The 19,396-nt window shown below is 41.3% G+C and overlaps 2 protein-coding genes across 4 annotated transcripts in view; one reads left to right on the forward strand and one right to left on the reverse strand.

Moving 5' to 3' along the window:
- gulp1a (GULP PTB domain containing engulfment adaptor 1a) overlaps window positions 1-13,353 on the forward strand; it is a 77,794-nt gene extending 64,441 nt beyond the window's left edge. The window contains exons 5-13 of one of the 2 annotated variants that reach the window (XM_029530254.1): window positions 3,215-3,286; window positions 5,846-5,944; window positions 6,238-6,375; window positions 6,547-6,663; window positions 7,770-7,856; window positions 8,896-9,034; window positions 9,220-9,314; window positions 11,161-11,171; window positions 12,535-13,353. In XM_029530254.1, coding sequence (XP_029386114.1) covers window positions 3,215-3,286; window positions 5,846-5,944; window positions 6,238-6,375; window positions 6,547-6,663; window positions 7,770-7,856; window positions 8,896-9,034; window positions 9,220-9,314; window positions 11,161-11,171; window positions 12,535-12,556 — 780 coding nt within the window. In that variant the 3' untranslated portion in view covers window positions 12,557-13,353. The remainder of the gene's footprint in view (window positions 1-3,214; window positions 3,287-5,845; window positions 5,945-6,237; window positions 6,376-6,546; window positions 6,664-7,769; window positions 7,857-8,895; window positions 9,035-9,219; window positions 9,315-11,160; window positions 11,172-12,534) is intronic. The other variant, XM_029530253.1, reaches the window with a different exon arrangement.
- A 500-nt stretch (window positions 13,354-13,853) lies between these two features.
- LOC115061655 (collagen alpha-2(V) chain-like) overlaps window positions 13,854-19,396 on the reverse strand; it is a 35,572-nt gene continuing 30,029 nt past the window's right edge. For both annotated transcript variants that reach the window (XM_029530094.1, XM_029530093.1), the window contains exons 44-54: window positions 19,263-19,370; window positions 19,110-19,163; window positions 18,904-19,011; window positions 18,606-18,659; window positions 18,329-18,436; window positions 17,684-17,737; window positions 17,494-17,601; window positions 17,070-17,379; window positions 16,709-16,890; window positions 16,285-16,527; window positions 13,854-15,357 (exon numbers count right to left, since the gene is read on the reverse strand). In XM_029530094.1, the coding sequence (XP_029385954.1) occupies window positions 15,211-15,357; window positions 16,285-16,527; window positions 16,709-16,890; window positions 17,070-17,379; window positions 17,494-17,601; window positions 17,684-17,737; window positions 18,329-18,436; window positions 18,606-18,659; window positions 18,904-19,011; window positions 19,110-19,163; window positions 19,263-19,370 (1,476 nt within the window). In that variant the 3' untranslated portion in view covers window positions 13,854-15,210. The remainder of the gene's footprint in view (window positions 15,358-16,284; window positions 16,528-16,708; window positions 16,891-17,069; window positions 17,380-17,493; window positions 17,602-17,683; window positions 17,738-18,328; window positions 18,437-18,605; window positions 18,660-18,903; window positions 19,012-19,109; window positions 19,164-19,262; window positions 19,371-19,396) is intronic.

Raw genomic sequence — 19,396 nt, forward strand, 5'->3', positions numbered from 1 at the left:
AATTTCCACAGTCCTTAAATGCACTGCTCTGGTGGCATCTTTTATACACTTGGTGACAATAAAGCTCTGAACTGAACTGAACTTTAGGAAGCTCTTGGGATGGACTTCCTGTCTGAAATTAGGATAGGAAAATTGTCTTAGGAACTGCTTCATCCCAAACTAGCTCCAAACCCGAAATACCGTGATTACCGAAATGCTAAAATGGGATTAACTAGTCAGGAAGTTTCTGTTATATAGCTCAATGTGTACTGTTGTGTTTCTATGATACCGAATCGATGCAAAAGTCAGATAACAGATGTTACGCCCCAGCTCACTGGATGCAAAGGGAAGCAACATAAAGCCAGATGTTGTTGGTATGAAAAGAGAGCTATTTATTTAACCAAGAGATACTCCAATTACAACCAAGAGTGCAACCACAAATGGGGGAAAGAGATGGATACTGCTCAAAATAACAAACAGAGCTTAAGACTCCAACCTGGAGCAAAACCACGAGTAAAACAATGAAATAACTCAAATTCAAACTCATAGTTGGTGGGCAGTGAAAAACTAACATAAATTCAGAGGACGAGCAGCACCTCTAATGTTCCGAACAAAAATGTGACTAACCATGAGTGGGAAATTCACAGGGAAATAATTGCAGATTGCCGCTCCTGGATTGGCACACTGCTCTGGCGGTTGTACCGCACCAATCAGGAACCCTGCTGCCCAATCAGGAGGCAGAAGGAGCAAGTTATCAAAGGCGTAACTGTGAGAGAGACTGGAACAAAAGGACACACACATGCACACATACAGATAACAGGCCATAACAACAGAAGAGCAATTTGCATTTGTCCAGTGCTCTGCTGCCATTTTTCAAATGAAACATTCCTGTTCCTGTTTTCCTTGAGGGAGAGTGAGCGGCCATGTATATATATTGAGAAACAGATCTACACTTTTGTGTTTTATTCTGAACTGTTATCCTGTCGTCCACAGCACCTCTCCTGTTTTGGAGTTTAATTGGCTGTATGCTGTCTTGTGCTGACATTGGAGGCTGTCATCTACATCTATATCCCATCTGTTCCAAAGCTTGGCTGCTCATTCGCTCTCAGATGTCTCAAGTTTACTGTCAGACAAATGTCTGAGAGTTTCTGCCAACCCCTGCAATCAACAAGCGGCACAACAGTCCATTGTCCAGGATTGACCCACATATTTTGAGATTTCGGTAGATCCAGGTTTTTATGCTCCAGTGATGGTTTGTGTGCGACAGACTTGGTCCAGATGTGGCATATCACGCTGTATGTGAGCCAAACTTGGACCGTGGGAGCAGGGAGAATACTGGGCCATGCAAAACGCAAGCATATGGTGCAGGTATCGGCCAGGTGTATCTTGCTGTTAGGGTAATGATAGAGCTGCTGGGACCAGACATCACCAATCACATCACATCTAGAATTCACTTCCATTCCTGTTGACACACAGTGTGTCCTCTCTAAGAGTTTAAAAAAAAAAAAAAAAAAAAAGACAAGCTGTGGATGAAGCGGACGCTCTGCATAGACAGTGAGTTGGGAGTCAGTTTTTAGCTCTTCGCCTCCCATCTCAGTGAACTCTGCAGACCTGCCACAAGGTTGAAATCTGCGTTTTCTCTCAGCTTATATTTGAGACCTCACAGCTGAAGTCTGAATCCTCACCGTCGGGAATGGGGGGCAAGGTCGCGTCGTTTTTCAGCTGCATGCACCGGTTGATGGATGAGCCTCTGAGCTCGGTCTGCCTCCTGAAACCTCCCCAGTCGTAGCCCAGAATGCACTGGTCAGGAACGACTGCTTCTCCAGGCTATTCTGGGCATCTGTCAGCAGCACTCACAGATACGTCCTGAAGTGTGTAGAGTACATTTGTCATACAAATGTACTCTACAAACAATTTTGACACATTTGTGTGAAGCTTTAATCTTTTACTTTCCTCTTTTGAGTGTGATTTACCTAATTAGATCTCCCTCTTCATTTATTCCTTTTTCAAATGGCTGTCAGGCATCAGCGAAGTATTCTATTGTAACCGTGACTGCTAAATGTCTAAGAGCAATAATGGGTAATTGCTCGATTCATTAAAAGCCCTAAACTTTTGTCTTGCTGAGGGTAACGGAACATAAGCACCAACAAACAAGTCCAAGACAAGGCAAGTCACTTAAAGACTACAGGATTGTTCCAGGAGCTGCAGAAGGACAATAGTCTGCAGAGCGAACACCAGAATTAAAGGCATATTAGCGAGGCTTCACTCACGTTTTTATTGTGTCGCAGGGGACAATCCATGTCTGTCTGCACTGTTTGCTTTGCTCCAGTGGGAAACGTTGTTGCCCCCACTGCCGCTCCCCACCCAGGCCCAAACCTTTACCAGGCTGACAGTGGTGTTTATGAAGTCTGATATTGGAACAGGCTCCACACATTAAGCTCAGGAGGCACTGAGGCAACGTGTGTGACGGGAACAATTACCGCGGCTCTCACCAGAAGGAAAGCGCCGTGTTCAGGCACAAAGGTTAATGGCTCCATCTGTTGGAGAGCATCAGAACTGCTGCATCAGAGCTTTGCGTGTGTGCATGTGTGCACTTCGGCACATATGCCTTCCTCACGTGGATGAGGCATATGCTTTGGTTCCTCTATGTATATAAGTAAAATAAAATGGGAATTCCCAATCCTTAATGGATGTAGGCATGACTCCTTCATCTTCTACCGCTTATGCACTTCCAGGTTGTGGGGAGTGCTGGAGCTAATCCAAGACTGTGGATGGACTGTGATGCCAGTCCATCACAGGGCCAGCATTCAGAGACAGACAAACAACCACTCACACCTATAGACAATTTAGAGTCACCAATTCACGCAGGTCTTTCTCCGGAAACCGGAGTACCAGAAAGGCATCAGGCCAGGAACTGAACCGACGACCTTCTTATTGTGCGGCAACAGTGCTAACCACTACACCGCCGTGCTGCCCTGTACAGTAGACATGACTCTATTGATACAAATGTTCATTCAACTCAAAATATTCTCATTTAATAATTCTACGATTGGTGTGATTCCGTGAAGAAAGCTCGATCTACTCTACTTCTACTCCAGTTCCAGTTCACATCCCCTCCTTCTTCTATTTATTGCCTTTTCAATGCCCCAGGCACTCACTGAAGTACTGTATACTGTGCACCTTTCATTTATTACTGTCATATCTTAAATGTACAACCTTTTTGTTTTTTCTCCAGTTCCTTGGAAACACAGAGGTTGAAGCCCCAAAAGGCACGGAAGTTGTAAAGGATGCAGTCAGAAAGCTGAAGGTAAAGCTGCACTTCACCACAAGCTGAAGACTAAAGGATATAGAGGGGTGTTTTTGAGGAAGCAAATTTGATGGGCACCTCAGAGAGGAGGAGGTGGGAGTGAGTGACAAATGCATCCTTCCCTTATTGCTTCACAGGAAAGGTGCCCTTGGAGTTTTTTTAGCCTGAGAGCTTGGTTTCCTTAAACTGCTTGATAAGCACATCACTCAGCTCAGTCAGCCCACCTCAAGATGACGTAAATGCAATAACACAGATACTTATCTGCCGAAACCTTTTGTTTTAGATCAACATCTCAAATGCTTTAATCGTGACATCGGCACTTGATATGCAACGCAGAGTTTTTACTTCATAAATTTCTTCAACTCAGGTACTTTAAAATGCAGTGTCAGAGATCAGTGACACATGAAGAAAGAGCTGAAGCTTTTTCACATGAATTAGCTGATTTAATTAGATGCTGTGGCCTGCATTTGCATATTAATAGAGAAAATTTGATTTAATGGGACAATCTAATCTCCGAATGTTGTTTTAAACAGTTGTTGTTAACACCAGCCAAATGTGCCATAGAAATATATGTTAATGGGTTAATTAAAGCCGCACTTATCATATACTAACAGTGGTTTAAATGACTTAATGTAAAATACTCACATCAGGGCCAGACAGACATGAAAGTGAGTCAGGACAAACTCTCATTTATGTCTAATTGTACGTCTTAATAGAATTTAAATATGAACGCTTGGGACTGAAGCAGATTTTTCCCCCGGCCTGTAAACATGTTTATTTTTGCTGTAAAGTTGGACTTTTTAACGTGGGAGTCTATGGGGACTGAGTCACTGATGCAGCCAGAATCAAGTGGTTATTGATAGACCAAAGGTTTAGGCACCTCATTTTTCAGCCTCAGAGGTTGCCTTTTGCCAAAAACATATGTAGCACTGAGGGAAATTGCAGATTTGGGTTAAATCCACTGCTATCTGTCATTCTGATAAATAGCATTAAACTTTGAATTTATTCAGTGTTGATCTAAAAAAATATAGATTACTGCAGATGAATATGACCTCAATGCACAAACCGACTGAACGTGAACATACAAAGAGACCAGGGCCCTTCTCTATTAGTCACTGTTGGTTTTTCTCTCACTCAGACTGAACTCACCTTGACTAAACAGTTCCAGCACACCAGGCAAACATCCAAGATTATGCTCAGGGAGTCATCCTGTACTGTACTGTTCTGACAAACAGCTGTTTTCTGATGTAGTCAGAACAAAGTCTCATTAAACTCCCTTTAACCTGAGTCACCTTCAGGACTCTACATCAGCAAAGTTAAACTAACCCAGCAGTGCTGGCCTCTGAGCTTGGGAACCAACGCAGCCCAGCCATCTCTCCTTTCTCCCAGCTTCTCGGTAACATGGCTGTGCTCGCTGCCTGCTGGCCTCCCCTCTGTCTTCTCCTGCCAAGAGTGGAGTCTGTGAGGCCACTTGAAGGGGAAGCTTGTTTTCCCAAACCCATACCTCTATTGTTACATTACATTTAATCTTGAAAGTCTGTTTTGAGACCGAGGCTCCATGGTCATGCTGCCAGATTCACTAACCATAAGAACAGGCTGAGTTATATTTACAAAGATCATGTGGAGGGGGAGAAAAAAAAAACCTGTTCATGGAAGACATGTGGTCATGGTTCAGGTCAGAAAACATATAAATTATAAATACCTGTGAGTCCTCGATGTGCAAAAATAATTCTTTCTCTCTGCAGGTCTGTGCATGTCTGTGTCTGCACAGATACTACCTTTCCTCGGCCTGATTACAGCCCATTATATCTGCTTTTTATATTTACTTGAGACCAAAGTCTAACACACACACAAAAGAAAAAAAAAATCAAACTAATTGTTTTTGCGGCAGATTCAATCTTATTTTTTATTACATTTTTAAACTGAGCAAACACACTGCTAAGGAAAGCAATGCATTCCACATACATGCACGCATACAAACACAAACATGGACTCAAAACAGAAAAACACAACCCAGACAAACAAGAGTGGCTGCTATACATCATGTTGCTGAGGTAATTTTCAGAAAGATCTCATGACAAACTGGATGTTCAGCCTGCAGAATAAATAAAATGATGCTTCCCCACTTCTCTTAAACGGAGTCCAATCTGCTATCATTTTAAATATTACAGTGGAAATTTGTGAAAGATTTATATTGAATAAAAAAAAAATACTTACAGTGGCTGATCTTCCTGGACTGATGATGTGCACCCCCTTCCATTTCTTATTGACCTGAGCTGAACTCACTGCCAGGCCCTGCTGGTGTTTGTGCCACTTGGCAACAACTCTTTGTTGGCAGCACTTGAAAAATTAAGCATTTTGATGGATTTATTTTTTCTTGCACATCTTGTAAAACACTGCTAAACTCATTTAAATTATATTTTCCAATCACAGGGTGCCATTGATTTGTGTCTGGTTTTGGTTTCCTCCCCTCAGTGGTAGGGACTTGTAGCTTTTTCCTGCTTTATTTGGCAGGACTAAGCAGATCTTCATTCTGTTTGCAAATTCTCTGATTTGCAGTTTCAGAGACACATCAAGAAGTCAGAGGGACAGAAGATTCCCAAAGTGGAATTGCAGATCTCCATTTATGGTGTGAAAATACTAGAGCCCAAGACAAAAGTAAGTTCCAGGAACATAACATCTTTTAATCCTGCAGGGTCGCTTTGACTTTTTATTCCATTGGCAGTTCTTTTTTTTTAATGGTGTTTAAATTGTGTTTTGTTTTTTTATTAGCCTTGAGATGATTTATTCACATATTTTTATTGATTTGTTTTTAAGTGCAATTCTAATATTCATTTTTAATGTATTTCAGTGCGTCTGTATTTCTGAAGGCTTTTACATTGATAAACTCGCCTTGACTTAGTGTTGTCATGCCGACAAAATAAATAACAAGCCTGTCTTTTGTTTTGCAGGATGTGCAGCACAACTGTCAGTTACACAGAATATCCTTCTGTGCTGATGACAAAACCGATAAAAGGATATTTACTTTTATCTGCAAAGACTCTGAGTCCAATAAACACCTGTGCTACGTGTTTGACAGTGAAAAGTGTGTAAGTGCTCTCTGCAATATATATAGCACATACATAGCTCCTGTTTTTTTTTTTTTTTCTTGCCCTCTCCTCACTGCACTAGCAGAGTTGTTATTTTGCCGCTATCGATTGGTTCAAGTTTAATAAACCGGATTTACATGGTGGTAAATATCTGTCTCTTTTGCACTGCAGGCAGAGGAGATCACTCTAACCATTGGCCAGGCCTTTGATCTGGCCTACAAGAAGTTCCTTGAGTCTGGAGGCAAAGACGTGGAGACTAGGAAACAGATTGGAAGTCTTCAGAAACGAGTATGTCACATTTACTGCTATCTCAGTGAGACCGCCCTCACGCAGACTGTAACCGACTTGGAAAACCCCACCACGCTGACACATTGATATTTTTATTAATCAGTGTAGAGCTTGTTTCCATTGATTGTTTTAAAGCATCCAGTGCAGACAATTAAGCTGCACTGATGAGAAGCATTAGTGATGAATGTTGATGATAAGACTCTGTTGTTACTGAATCACTCTGTAACTAAATTAAAATGTGGAGCCATTCCACTGGTTCTGTTTAAATTGGGATTCATTAAGACACTTGTGTGAATGCGATTAAATGAGGGAGGTGACGGCAGAACTGCAGTGTGGTGCATTTTATTTATTTGTTGTCATTCGTCAAACTTCACATCCTGAAAGGGGAAATTGAATGTTTAAGCATCAACGCTTGACAACAATACAAAACAATCCCATCCCATCCAGGTTGACTAAGTAGCTTCACCTAGAGCTTTCAAGTCTACCACCAGTTTTAGCATTCATATTAAAACTCTTGACATCAAATGCCACCCACTGGTTTGTGTACTTTTGCCCATCGCTGTCTTGGTTTTTCAAACTACAAGGAAACCTAACCCTATCCCCATTTACAGGATAAGGTGGAGCTGAGGAGGAGTGAGGGTTGGATCTGACCTGCTCTGTGCTCTACCCCGATAGGGTGGTACAGTCTGTCAATCACACAGTAAACACGCCCCTTAATACATACTCTACCTCATGGTCTACTTCCCTCTAAATCGGGGTTTCATTGAAAAAGTGAACATTGTGTTATTGAAGACTTGAAACCAGAGACGTTCCGATTTCCAGCACACAAGTCAAGAACTGTCAAATGGGGTGCAAACCTCTTTGTGAAATTTAAAGCCAAATTAAAGCTAATAAGTGGCTATTGGGATTATTTTATCAAAAGGGGTGTTAAAATTTTTCTGGAAGTTGTTGGGTAATTCAATGGTGAATATATCAAGAGACTATAAGTGTGCTGCAACTTTATTGACTGGAAAACTTTTTCTTTCTTTCTTTTTTTTTTCATTCCAAAACTAGCTCATTTGGTCTTCACGCGATTTTAACTTCTGCTGCTCTTTGTTACTTTGTAGATTCAAGAACTGGAAACAGAAAACTCAGAGCTCAAGAAACAACTTCAAGATCTTGAAGAACAGCTGATGATAGCTCACGTGCCACCAGTGAGTGCACATCACAGAGATACACGTCTTCTTAGCAAAATACTGTGCCTCTGTAACAGTTTCTGAACAGCAGTGGCCATGAAGAGAGAAGCTACAAAAGTGGACTCATATTAGCCAGACCAATACCAGCGACAGACTAAGTTGCTTTGCTTACAACGTCTGCAGGCTGACTGACCAACAGTTTATTAATTTCATCTGCCACTTCAATTGGGATTCAGTTATTGAGTTAAAAAATACACAACTGCAACCACCCTTAATCATAAAATTTGTCCGAACCCATTTTTATAAATTTTGAGAGGATTTTAAAGACAGCTGGGTTTGGCATTGTTGCTTGTGTTATTAAATGCATGGGCTTGGGTTTGGAATGACCAAACCAATGTGGAGGGCACCAGTGGGGATTCTAAGCCACGTCTGCAGCAAAGCAATTACACACCTGATTGGTCTGATGAGGAATGTGATACATTCACCACCTCATTGGGGCAAGTGCCAGTACTGGCGGAAGCCTGCTGCGAATGCAATTACCTGCACTTCTTCTACGCTACGAGACTGAATAATATTGTCCCTCTGGTCATTTTCTGTCAACGACCTCTTTTTTTTTCCCCCTCCTCAGCCCCTGCACTTAAGCGCAGCTAATGAAGCGTACATGCTGCAGAGGCCATCCTCTCTCTTCTGGTGTCACAGCATCAAGTCGCTGTCCTGTCTGGAAATCTCTTCTGTCACACTGACCCCCATGAGCTCGCCAGAGTCCAACTTATCTGCCGGGTTACTAACTCCTCCGCCTGCCAAACCTGCTCTTCTTCCTCCTAAGCCTACCGAGGGATGCAGCATCCCACGGCCTCGCGTAAACTTCCTCTGCTTTCCCTGTCCTTCTGCTCTGTGCTTCTTCTATGTCCCTGAAGTGCCACTAAGTTATTTCTGCTACTCCTCTTGCTTTTCTGCAATTAAAAAAAAAAATAAATAGCAGCATGATTTGTGTATATATATATGTGTACACAAGTCTGACCCTATTCTTAAACCAGTTCCATGACTTTTTATACAGGCAGGCAGCATCTCCATGAAGCCGCAGTCCACAGACATTTTCGACATGATTCCCTTCTCCCCGGTGTCGCCGCTGGTGCCCACGCAGACCAGTAACGGATGCCCACCACCTCCACCAACCACACTGCCACCTGATATAAGTTAGTAATCACCTTCAACATGTTGGCTTTCAGCTTGTTACATGCTTTAATTAGCTTTCTGACCTTTGAAACGTAGCTTTTCTCTCCCGGTTAAACGATTGAGCTGCTTTTTCTACAGCGTTGCACATAAAAACATGAATATTTCCCACATCTGTGTGATGTTGATGCACCGTTTGTGTTTGCAGGGAAAGACCTGTTCGGTGCGGAGCCATTTGATCCGTTCACCTGCGGGGCAGCTGACTTCCCCCCAGACATTCAGTCAAAGCTGGATGAGATGCAGGTGAGCGTCTCCGTCTCTTCCCTCGACCATTAATGCTTTGCTTAGTTTTTCTATGAAAGAACTACAGGGAGGCTGAAACCTGTGTCTCATGTCTCTCTAATTATCAGTATAAAGACTGTGAAGAGTGAAACATTTCTCTTGTTTATATGAACAAAGGCTTTGTGACGCCTCAGCTGAGCCAACGCTACACTCCCTTCAGCTCTGTAGCAGCTGTGGGCACCACTACTGCAGCACAAATGGACTGTTTGCTCTTAATTCACCTGTTTGAAACAATAAACCTTTTATTAAAGTTATTCAATTTTTATATAATATTAATAATGTCTACCTAATTACACCCTCATGCCAAAATGAAGTCCTCAGCAAACTCAAATATAGATGTGACTCACCTCTTTATCTAGATTAATGAGAGGCATGAAATTTACTAAGCGTTCATAAATGCCTGCGCTGTTGTAGAACCCAGCTCTGGTTTCATGTCTCCATGTGCATTTCAAGTTGCTTAAGCGTTCTCAAGCTTGAGTGGAAACGTCTTGATATCAGAGCAGTACATTTTTATCTGACTGTATTCGGGGTCTGGTGGAGCAGTAAATGAACAGCTGAGTTCAACATTTACTATTCAGGGGGAAAAAAAAAAAAATAGAAAGTCCTTCCCAAAGCAGGAATAAAAAGTCATTAAAAGTATATTTACTGTTTGCACCAGAGGCTTCAGGTGTCGGTGCTGACGCTGCAGCTCAGGAAGTGAAGTCATCAGAACAAGCAAACAAGTTCTGTCACGCCAAAAACGATTGAGATTTTTGTCACAATTTGGACACTGTTGAGAAAAAAACGTAATGGTGCCACATAAGCATTATAAAGCTTATGTTAAAAGATGTTTTATAAAACCTGCAAGAAGGGTTTGCACTTAAATTATTAATTAGCACTTACGTGAGGATAATCATAAATTGACAATAATAAAAAAGTTATGAAACAGTTTTCATAGTTTAATGCAGGCTCCCTCTGTTAAAATTAAGTTAATGTTTTATTAACCTTATAAATTCACAATAATTTACAATCAAGTTAAAATCATTTTGAACTGGTGAAAATTATTTGTTATTATTTGTTTATTAATATATATACATATATATATATATATATATATATATATATATATATATACACTTTTAATGACTTTTTATTCCTGCTTTGGGAAGGACTTTCTTTTTTTTTTTTCTTTTTTTTTACGCGGTATCTTGAAGTATCAGAGCTAAAATATGACTTTTAAAGGACCTTTGATAAACCTCTTCTAAAAAGGTTTACTCAATCTGAGATGCTTGTTGGCATTTTGAAGGTTCAGTAAATACTTAATGCCTTATTTTAGCGTGAGGAGCAGATACCTGTTTAGTAATGTCAAGAACTGGACACAGCAATAAATAACTCTAATGTGGGACACAGAGTGCAGGCCAAGGCTTCCCAAAATGAAAGTGACTTTGCTTAGTACAGCTAAAGGGTCCAAAAGGAAAAGACTGAGGAGACATTAAACCTGAGCACTACAGGCCAAAGCCCAGGAAATGAGGCAGTTTGACACAGATAAAGCTCCCTGGAGTGGGGCTGTGAGAGAACATGTTTTTTTTTTTTTTGTTTGTTTGTTTTGTTGTTGTTTTTTTATTACAGGCTGCTCAGAAAGCATTGTCATGTGCAGTCGATCGCCTCTGACCTTCACTGACTCTGCTGCAGCTTTTCCCATGTGCTGCCAGTAGGAGGCAATGTCGCTCTGATACCGCTTTTTTTTTTTTTGCAAACTGCTGCATCACATATTTCCTCTCTGAAACTATTAACAGCTAATTCCCTCTGTCCTTTTTTCCACCTGCAGCGGCAGAGATGGTTTGTACTCTGCTCTCTGTATATGCGGCTGCAGTCGTGATTTTGTTTTGCATGCTTCTAAAGCTGTTGCATGCTGTCACATTACGGAAGGGAGAAAAAAAAAAACTGATACAGTGATCAGTGGTTGTGTCATCAATTAGCTTCTTATTGAAACAACACACATTGAAACAATTACAAGCCTAGTTTGGCTACATTTACCTTTTCTGAAATTAAAAAAAAAAAGAAAGCTGTGCACTATATTTGAGTTTCACCATTATGCATGGCCTTGTTGCCTCTGCTTGAGTTTATTATCTTGCATATAATGCATGACCAAGCGCGACAGAGCAGCAGTGTCCTAATCTGTTGTGTGTTCAGCTCAGCTTAGTGCTCAAATTGAAGTCTTCATGGTTTGTTTTTCTTCCTGTTGTCTGCTATCTAAATGCCACTCAGAGCCTGGGCTGGTTTCACAAAGATAAACTTTAACCATGGCTTGATTTGAATAAAGAGTCAAACTTCAGAAAGATGTATCCGTTGAACAAAGCGCCTCTCTTAAATCAGACTGTGGCAGAATGACTTCTGTGTAAATTCTCACACTAAGAAAATAGTTTACTTCAGGAGAAAACTTACTTCAGAAAATTCTGATTTAGCTTCTAAAAACACTTTTTTGTTACAGCTCGCCTGTAGGTAATATCATTCATGTCCCCCATTGGATTGTAAGCTGCTGTTTCAAAGCCACCAGTTTGCAATTTGCTCATCACATTACTCTTATTTTTTGAAAAGAAACTATATTTGGAGGAGAAGGTGGAGTTTCGGAGGAGTGAGGGCTCTTTTGTGTGCTACAGTCACACAATGACACATACAACACCACCCCCCTAATTCATCCCCTGCTTTATGGTCAGTTTTCCTCTATATGGGACCATCTTTTTTTTTTTTTATCTCATTGTACTGTATTGAAGAAGAAATTAGAGACTGAGACCATGAACTGATTAATGATAAATCAATTGAGAAGTAGGGCCAATTTCCAGTTGACTTTAATACAATCTGACTGATTTTTACAACCAGTGAAGTCACCCCTGATGACCTTTAGATAGACTGATGAGGCTCTTCAGCACTGGCTTAACTTTACAGCCACAGAGTCTACCAATTTCCTGTCTCTTTTTACAATTGTATAAAATAAAAAGTGTAAAACTGTTGCCCAAAAATAGCTTGTAATGTTTAATTGGCTTCAATCAAATTAGTTCATCTTATTGGAGTGAAACTGTGAGAGACAGTCAGACTGGCCAAACACTGCAGCCCAGGGAGAAATATCTTTGTGGAACCAGACGCTGTGTATGTCAGCACAGAGAGCATCATTGTCACAGCTGCCGCCTGACTTGTCTTCCAGGAGGGGTTCAAAATGGGACTAACCTTAGAGGGCACTGTCTTCTCCCTGGACCCGCTGGACAGTCGCTGCTGATGCCAAGACGATGCTCCTTGTCCCGTACTTTTCTCATGTTTGTATGAAGAAGTGCCAAAATCCACTCCACAGCTGGGTCAAGATGTCACACTTTACATCTTGAGGTTTATATGCATTTGCATTTAGATTGGTTTTTCAATATTTCAAGGTAAAACCCAGATCCATTATAGAAAAAGAACTATTTTTGTAAAAAAAAAAAAACTAAATATGGAAGGAGTAGTTTTGATGACCTTTGCTTACACAGGCGATGAGAGATGTAAATAGTCAATGATATGTTGAATGGTACACTCTGTGGCAGAATTGTCATATGGGACCGTTTATGTGATTGCATCATTTGATTCTGTATTGTTGAAACATTCCTCTTTGTATGCCACACACAAGCTGGCAAGAAAAATAAATGGAAACACAAACTTTCAGCCCATCCATAACATCACATGCTGTAGCTCATTGTACTCTACGTGAAGTTAAACATTATGTAGCTCATTAATCTAGTTGGATATTATTTACTGATATTTCCATTTTTATTTTTTTTTTGATTGAAGGCTTTGTTTTTGTTAACTGAGTCAGCATCTCCGTATTTACATCATGTTATTGCTTTGTCATCTTGTTATGCTCTTCTTTTCTTGCACCAGAAGGCACTTTTTTGGACAGACTCTGTTCATATCGGCAGTACTATTACCATTATTTTACATTTTGCTTTTGGTTGCATTGACTTTGCTGTTACAATTATTAAAGAAAATATTACTACAAAAAAAAAAAATCTACTCATCTCATACTCTTGATCTACTTCTTCATATATGCGTGATTTTGTGTTTCTCCAGCAGTGTTAGCCACCAGGTCTTCACTGAAGTGTCCCACAGAGTGCCGGATGGCCAACATTTTGGTACAGATCAATGCTCAATACGAAGTACTTTGTTTTGGGATCAAATACCTGCAGAATTGGAGGAGCGTGATAGCCACTGAGTTTCAAAAAACTCTGCCATTGTCTGGCTTCACATTCATTCACAGATGTAATTTTTCTTGGTTCCCCGCCCAAGTGATTCTATTTCTATTCCTATTACACTTTTATTTATTTATGTTTTTTTTTGTTTTTTTGAGGGGGGGGGTGTTTGTTATTTTAAAGGACCAGATGAAATCTCCTCAAGCAAGAACAGGCAGAGAGAAATATTTTCAATATTTATTTGCAAAGGATGAAACGCATCTGCTTCCAGTATGGAAAGCTTTCTCCTCCTCCCTGTCCCAGGGTGGGGGGTGGGGGGGGGGGGTGTTAGGAGAGCACTCAAGCTTTGCAAAGTTTTACAAATCTAGAATAAATATGTTCAAATATGAACCAAACGGTCACAACCGAGTTACGTGAAGGCACATTCATGAGAATTTTAAACAAACAGCTTACATTAAAAACAACTAGCAACTATGTCAAGTACATTTGTTTGTCTGTAAACTACAAAAATACGTCTGTGTGCAAAATAACAAACCTAAAGGACCTAACTATACCTGAATTAATATGACAAGAGCTTGGGGGGATTAACAAGCATTTTGTTTAATTTGTTGCATAGCAAGACATACAAAGCAAACAGGCACTCACAGCCACCTTATTCTATAAAACTGAGTATAAAAGAGCATATAAGTCCAGGATACTGCAAAGAGGGGGAACTGACATGCATAAAAATAGAATATTCAGTGCTACCTTTCACTGTACGATATTAAAGTTGAGGGAAAGAAAAAAAAAAGTCACAAATCACCACACACCACTCACACAACATCCTCATTCATCTCTCCATCATTGACAGAAAGATCTTTATTGGTGTCCCCACACCCTGCACTGTACCGCGTAGCCAGGAGAAGTGCACAAAAGATCACACTACTTACAAAAACAGCACCTGTGAATAAAAAAAAAAAAAAAAAAAAAAAAAAGCTTGGTGTAATGTCGTCGTCGTTCTCAGTTTTGGGTGACGAGGTAGCTAACACTGAGGAAGCGACAGTCTTGACGTTTCTTTAATGTTCTACGTGAACGGTACAGAGTTTAAAATGAATGGATACAGGCATTGATTCATCAAAACTGTCTGGAGAAAATACCTGAGCTGGTGACTGCATCATCAGCTGTATTTTTTTTCCTCAATAGCACCACAATGTTGTTAATTTTTATATTCAAACATTTAAAATAATAAAAAAAAAAAAACATGGCAGGACATTTGACGTAGCCTCCGTTACGATTTCTCTGGGCCTGTAAACAGCAGTTTTAATGGATGATTTGAAAGCTTTTCAATTTATAAAATCTTTGTCAATGTTGAAATTAAAGGGTGAGATCTTTGGATCTAACTCAGACCTCAGAGCGTGCTGGAACACATGAAGCTAAAAGTCAAACGTACACAATAAGACAGAGGAATGATTCTGAATTTTTTTTACCAAAATTTCTTTTATGCAAATTCCAAACATTCATCTAACTTACAAATCGCAAATGTCTTGAACTGGGTCGAAAGGCACAATAAATATCTTGCCACAGGGCCAATAGTTCTCAGTACTCGTATGTACAATGTGGCTGATCGCGTCAGCTGTCAGTTCAATAGTCTCACGATTGTCCTCGACACATCCACGCCAACGCTCTTACAAGAAGCACACAGGCCCAATGTCGATGCCAAACTCTTGATCTGGGCCACCAATGTCCACAGGGGCAATATCCACAATAGGAAGTCTTGCTGTTTTCTGTGTCCTGTACTCAAACACTGTCTTGCCCCAGTTGCCATTTGCTCGCTGTGAAAAGAGAGAAACATTAGACTCTTCTTCCACTGAAGAACAATGAACTTCAAGAACATTAGAGACAGCTTAATTTGAGTCCTTGAAGGCATCCCAGTCATTGAAAAGACCAAGTCCTGCAGTGATTTAATCATCCTCTCTCTGTGTAAGAGAAACTTTTGAGGACACATTTGATGCTCTGTCATTACCATGGACACACACACTAGCTTTTTGTTCCCCCTGGCAAAAAAATGTGTATTTACCCTCACATGAATCACTTCCTTGGAAACAGGCTGGAAGCCCAACCTGGATTGATTATCACCATATAAAGATGCTGTGGCTCACTGTATTAACAAACTGATGCCTCTTCATGCACCGGCGTCCATTTGGAATCATGTATCTAAAATTCAGGCTGTTTTGATTCCGACTAATTCCAGAGAAAAACATCTGGCTTTTCAGTGATAAATGTATCACCGGGCTCATTAGCTAAATGCTAACATCTGTTTGATAACTCTCACCTGCTGCGGGGCAGTCTTTTTATTAGATCATTTCTGCTTAAATATGTGTGAATGTCACTGGTGAGAAAAAGTGGAAGCCGACGATTAAAAACTCCTGAGCTGTCCTGAGCTGAGAGGAGTCAAGTTGTAACTCTCTGTGGGTTTACTCCTGGGTATATTACCCTGTCATTTCAACTGCTGTTAAAATTAAAGCTTTAACTACTACAGCTTTTGACTTTAAGTCAAAGGGCCACTGGGCAGATAGATTAGAAAATAACTAAGGAAAATTAAATAGTGTTTTATGACCTGTTTGAGGACTGACAAAGTCAGTGCTGGATTTGGTCATTTCAGCTGATGATAATAAAAATGTTGTAAATGAACAGCCTCACGGCAGCTTTGCTGCGTTTGCATGAATATGTAAAGTGAGGATGGGAATAGGGGAACTTACTGAGCAGGAGTCCTCCACCACTGTGTATCTGAAGCGGTTGTTTCCCTCTGCTTTAAGCTCCAGATCATTGGAGCCTTTCAGGATGACGGCCTTCTTCATGTTGCCGTGTCTCTCGTCCTTGTAGCCCACTGAGTTCTTGCAGTGGTAGGTGATAGACTGAGAGGCCTCTTTGGACAGAAGGCGGATGAAGGTCATCTGCACTGCGATAGAGTTTGCTGGCTGATCTTTGTTTCCATAAGTGAACTGGAGAGAAAGTAAGACAGAATCAACGCAAAGCCATTGTTTTTTTTTTTTCCCAAAACTCCATTCTCGCTCAGTCTCCGGTTGCCTCGTTATTTTCAATTATACCTACAAATCATTTACAAGACTCTCTCCATAAACAACTAAACCGTGTGTTTTTCTCTGCCTCCATTCTGTAACTCACATGTGTTCCTCTGTTGATGTCGGCTCCAAACCATACAGGTTTGTTCCTGGAAGAGGTCCACCACACTTTACGAGGTATGCTGGATGGGTTGGCGGAGATGCAGGTCTCTCCGGTGTCCATGTTGCAATGCACTTTGATGGCGTCTTCTGCACTGCCTTGGTTTGGATCCACCCAGTACTCGCCTACAGAAAAAAAAAAAAAAAAAGGATCAGGACCTTGTAGCAGCATTTCAGACTAAAATAAGTAAGTGATGGAACATGCTGGCAGTTTCAGCTGAAACTTCAGACAGGATTTCTACATGCTGAGATGAGAATCTAGGAAAGAAAGAGTGAGCGAAATGAATGTCTCACAAAATACTCACCACTCTTCTTCATGGGGTAGCACCGCTTTAGGTCATCGCAAGTCCTGGCAGGATTCTTCCTGCTGCCATCTGGGCTCTTCATGCTATCAATCTGGCTGCTGAGGGCCTTCAGTGTAGCCTGGACGCTGGGGTCCACTGGCAGAATGGTGGAGCCGTTGCTGTTGGGCATAGCCTCATCCTCACTGAACTCAGGAGGAGGAGGAGGACCCGAGTCGTAATCCTGAGGGCCGCCAAAGAGATCGTCCATTGCAGCTATGGGAGGTCCTGGGGGGCCTGGAGGACCTGGGGGCCCGGGTTCTCCTGGGGGACCCTATGGATTTAGGTAGTTAGGTTGATTAAAAGACTAAGCTAAGTTTGCTTCACTCTCTCACTAATTCAACAACATACAGTCAAAATTTCTCGGCATAGTAAATCTAGATGATACCTCTGGCCCGATTTCTCCACTGAGTCCACGAGTCCCTGGAGGTCCCATCGGCCCTGGCTGTCCAGTGTATCCTTCCTTTCCAGGGGGTCCAATAGGTCCAGGTGGCCCCTGAGACATAGTCCAGATATGAGTTGTTGCTTTGACACGGTGGAAACTAACTAAAACAAACTGATTGCACTGCTGCATTTACCCTCGGGCCACCTGGTCCAACAATTCCTGGAGCTCCTTGTTCACCTGTTGTGCCCTAAAAATGAGAAAGAAATGTACATTATTCCCTCTAATGCACCTGCACTTTATGATACTCGGCCTCACATGTTTTCTTCTGCACCATTAGTGGATCGGTAAAGTTTATTGATATAGTAGCACCTTTCGCAGATAAATAATCCATAAGTGCTTATCTCATAAAAAGTGTTCGAGAAATAGGAAAATAAAAAAGCAGTATAATAAATAGAGACCAATAAAACAACAAGCAGAAAATATTTAAACAGACTGAGTAGCCTTTTAGCTGTTTCCAAAAGGATCCTTCAACAGAAAGAGACATCCTATAAATACAGCAGACTCTCATATATGCTGATGTTGTTGATCTATTTACAAAGTGTGGAAATATTTCAATATGAGACCAGGTGATGGGAATAAGTGATGAATTACTGAAGGCGACTGTCAAGTGTGTCCTTTTAAATGAATCTGTGGCAGTGTTGGCTCTTGGCTCTTGTTGATGTTGCATTTAAGTTGGATTATGATTCATATAAACGTATAGTGAATGTGTTTGAACCTTTCACCACAGCAGCTACAGTATTTACTTTGGATGATTCAGGACAGCATCACCGTGACTTACTGGAGGCCCAGGAAGACCCTGCAAACCGGTGAAACCTCGATGTCCCTTCTGTCCTCTCTCTCCATGATCACCCAGGTCGCCCTTATCTCCTCTAGGTCCTTGGGGTCCCTGAATTAAAAAAAGAAAAAAGATTACATATTAATTTTGAACGTAACATGTTCCTATTGTGTTTCTGGGCTAAAATTAGCTGCAATGTTCACGTGACACTCATCTGGCTGTCTAATGATATTTCCTCTCTTCTCAAAGTGCTTTTTAAAGTTTGCTGCTAGAGACTCACCACTAGTCCTCTCTTTCCGGCGGAGCCAGGTGGACCAACGGGTCCTCTGGAGCCCTGCAAATGAGTTGAATTATTATACAGCACTCAGTGCACACACAGCTCTGCTAGCAAGGAGAAACTGCAGCGCCCTGATTATAACATGTCACTTTTAGCACTGCATATGAAGCCAGTTCATGTCCCAACTTGCTCTCTGAAGTGGAATCCAGTCCAACTTCAGAAAGTAGGCAGCACATGTGTCTCTAGTGTCCTTCTGATGGACAAACAGAAATTCAGATACTGACTTAAAAAGTACACTTACAGCCTCTCCTCGCCTTCCTGCATCACCTGGGGCACCAACAGGACCTGGAGTGCCAGGAAGTCCCTGTGGACCAAGCAATCCCTCTGGACCAGGATCTCCTCTGTCTCCCTAGAGAGGTTATGCTTGTTAAGTCAGCTGCTATACACACACACAAAAAAAAAAAAAAAAAAAAAAAAACAAAGGTCATATTTGTCTTTGAGTCTTACTCTCTGTCCAAGAACACCGTCTTTGCCTGGTGGGCCGTCAGAACCTGAAGGGCCCTGATGAGCACATGAACACACATTACAAACACATAAACATCAGAGAAAGACTCAGAGTAATGATGTGACTTGGGAACTATATTCAGAACTTAGACTTACATCCGGACCAGGATCACCACGAGGTCCATTAGCGCCAGGAGCCCCAACTGGACCTGGGGGACCTTTATCTCCAGATGGTCCTGTGGAGCCCTGTTTTCCTGGTGGGCCCTAAGAAAAAGAAAACAGCCAACTCA

The sequence above is a fragment of the Echeneis naucrates genome, chromosome 21, assembly GCF_900963305.1.
Source record: "Echeneis naucrates chromosome 21, fEcheNa1.1, whole genome shotgun sequence".
Classification (NCBI taxonomy): domain Eukaryota; kingdom Metazoa; phylum Chordata; class Actinopteri; order Carangiformes; family Echeneidae; genus Echeneis; species Echeneis naucrates.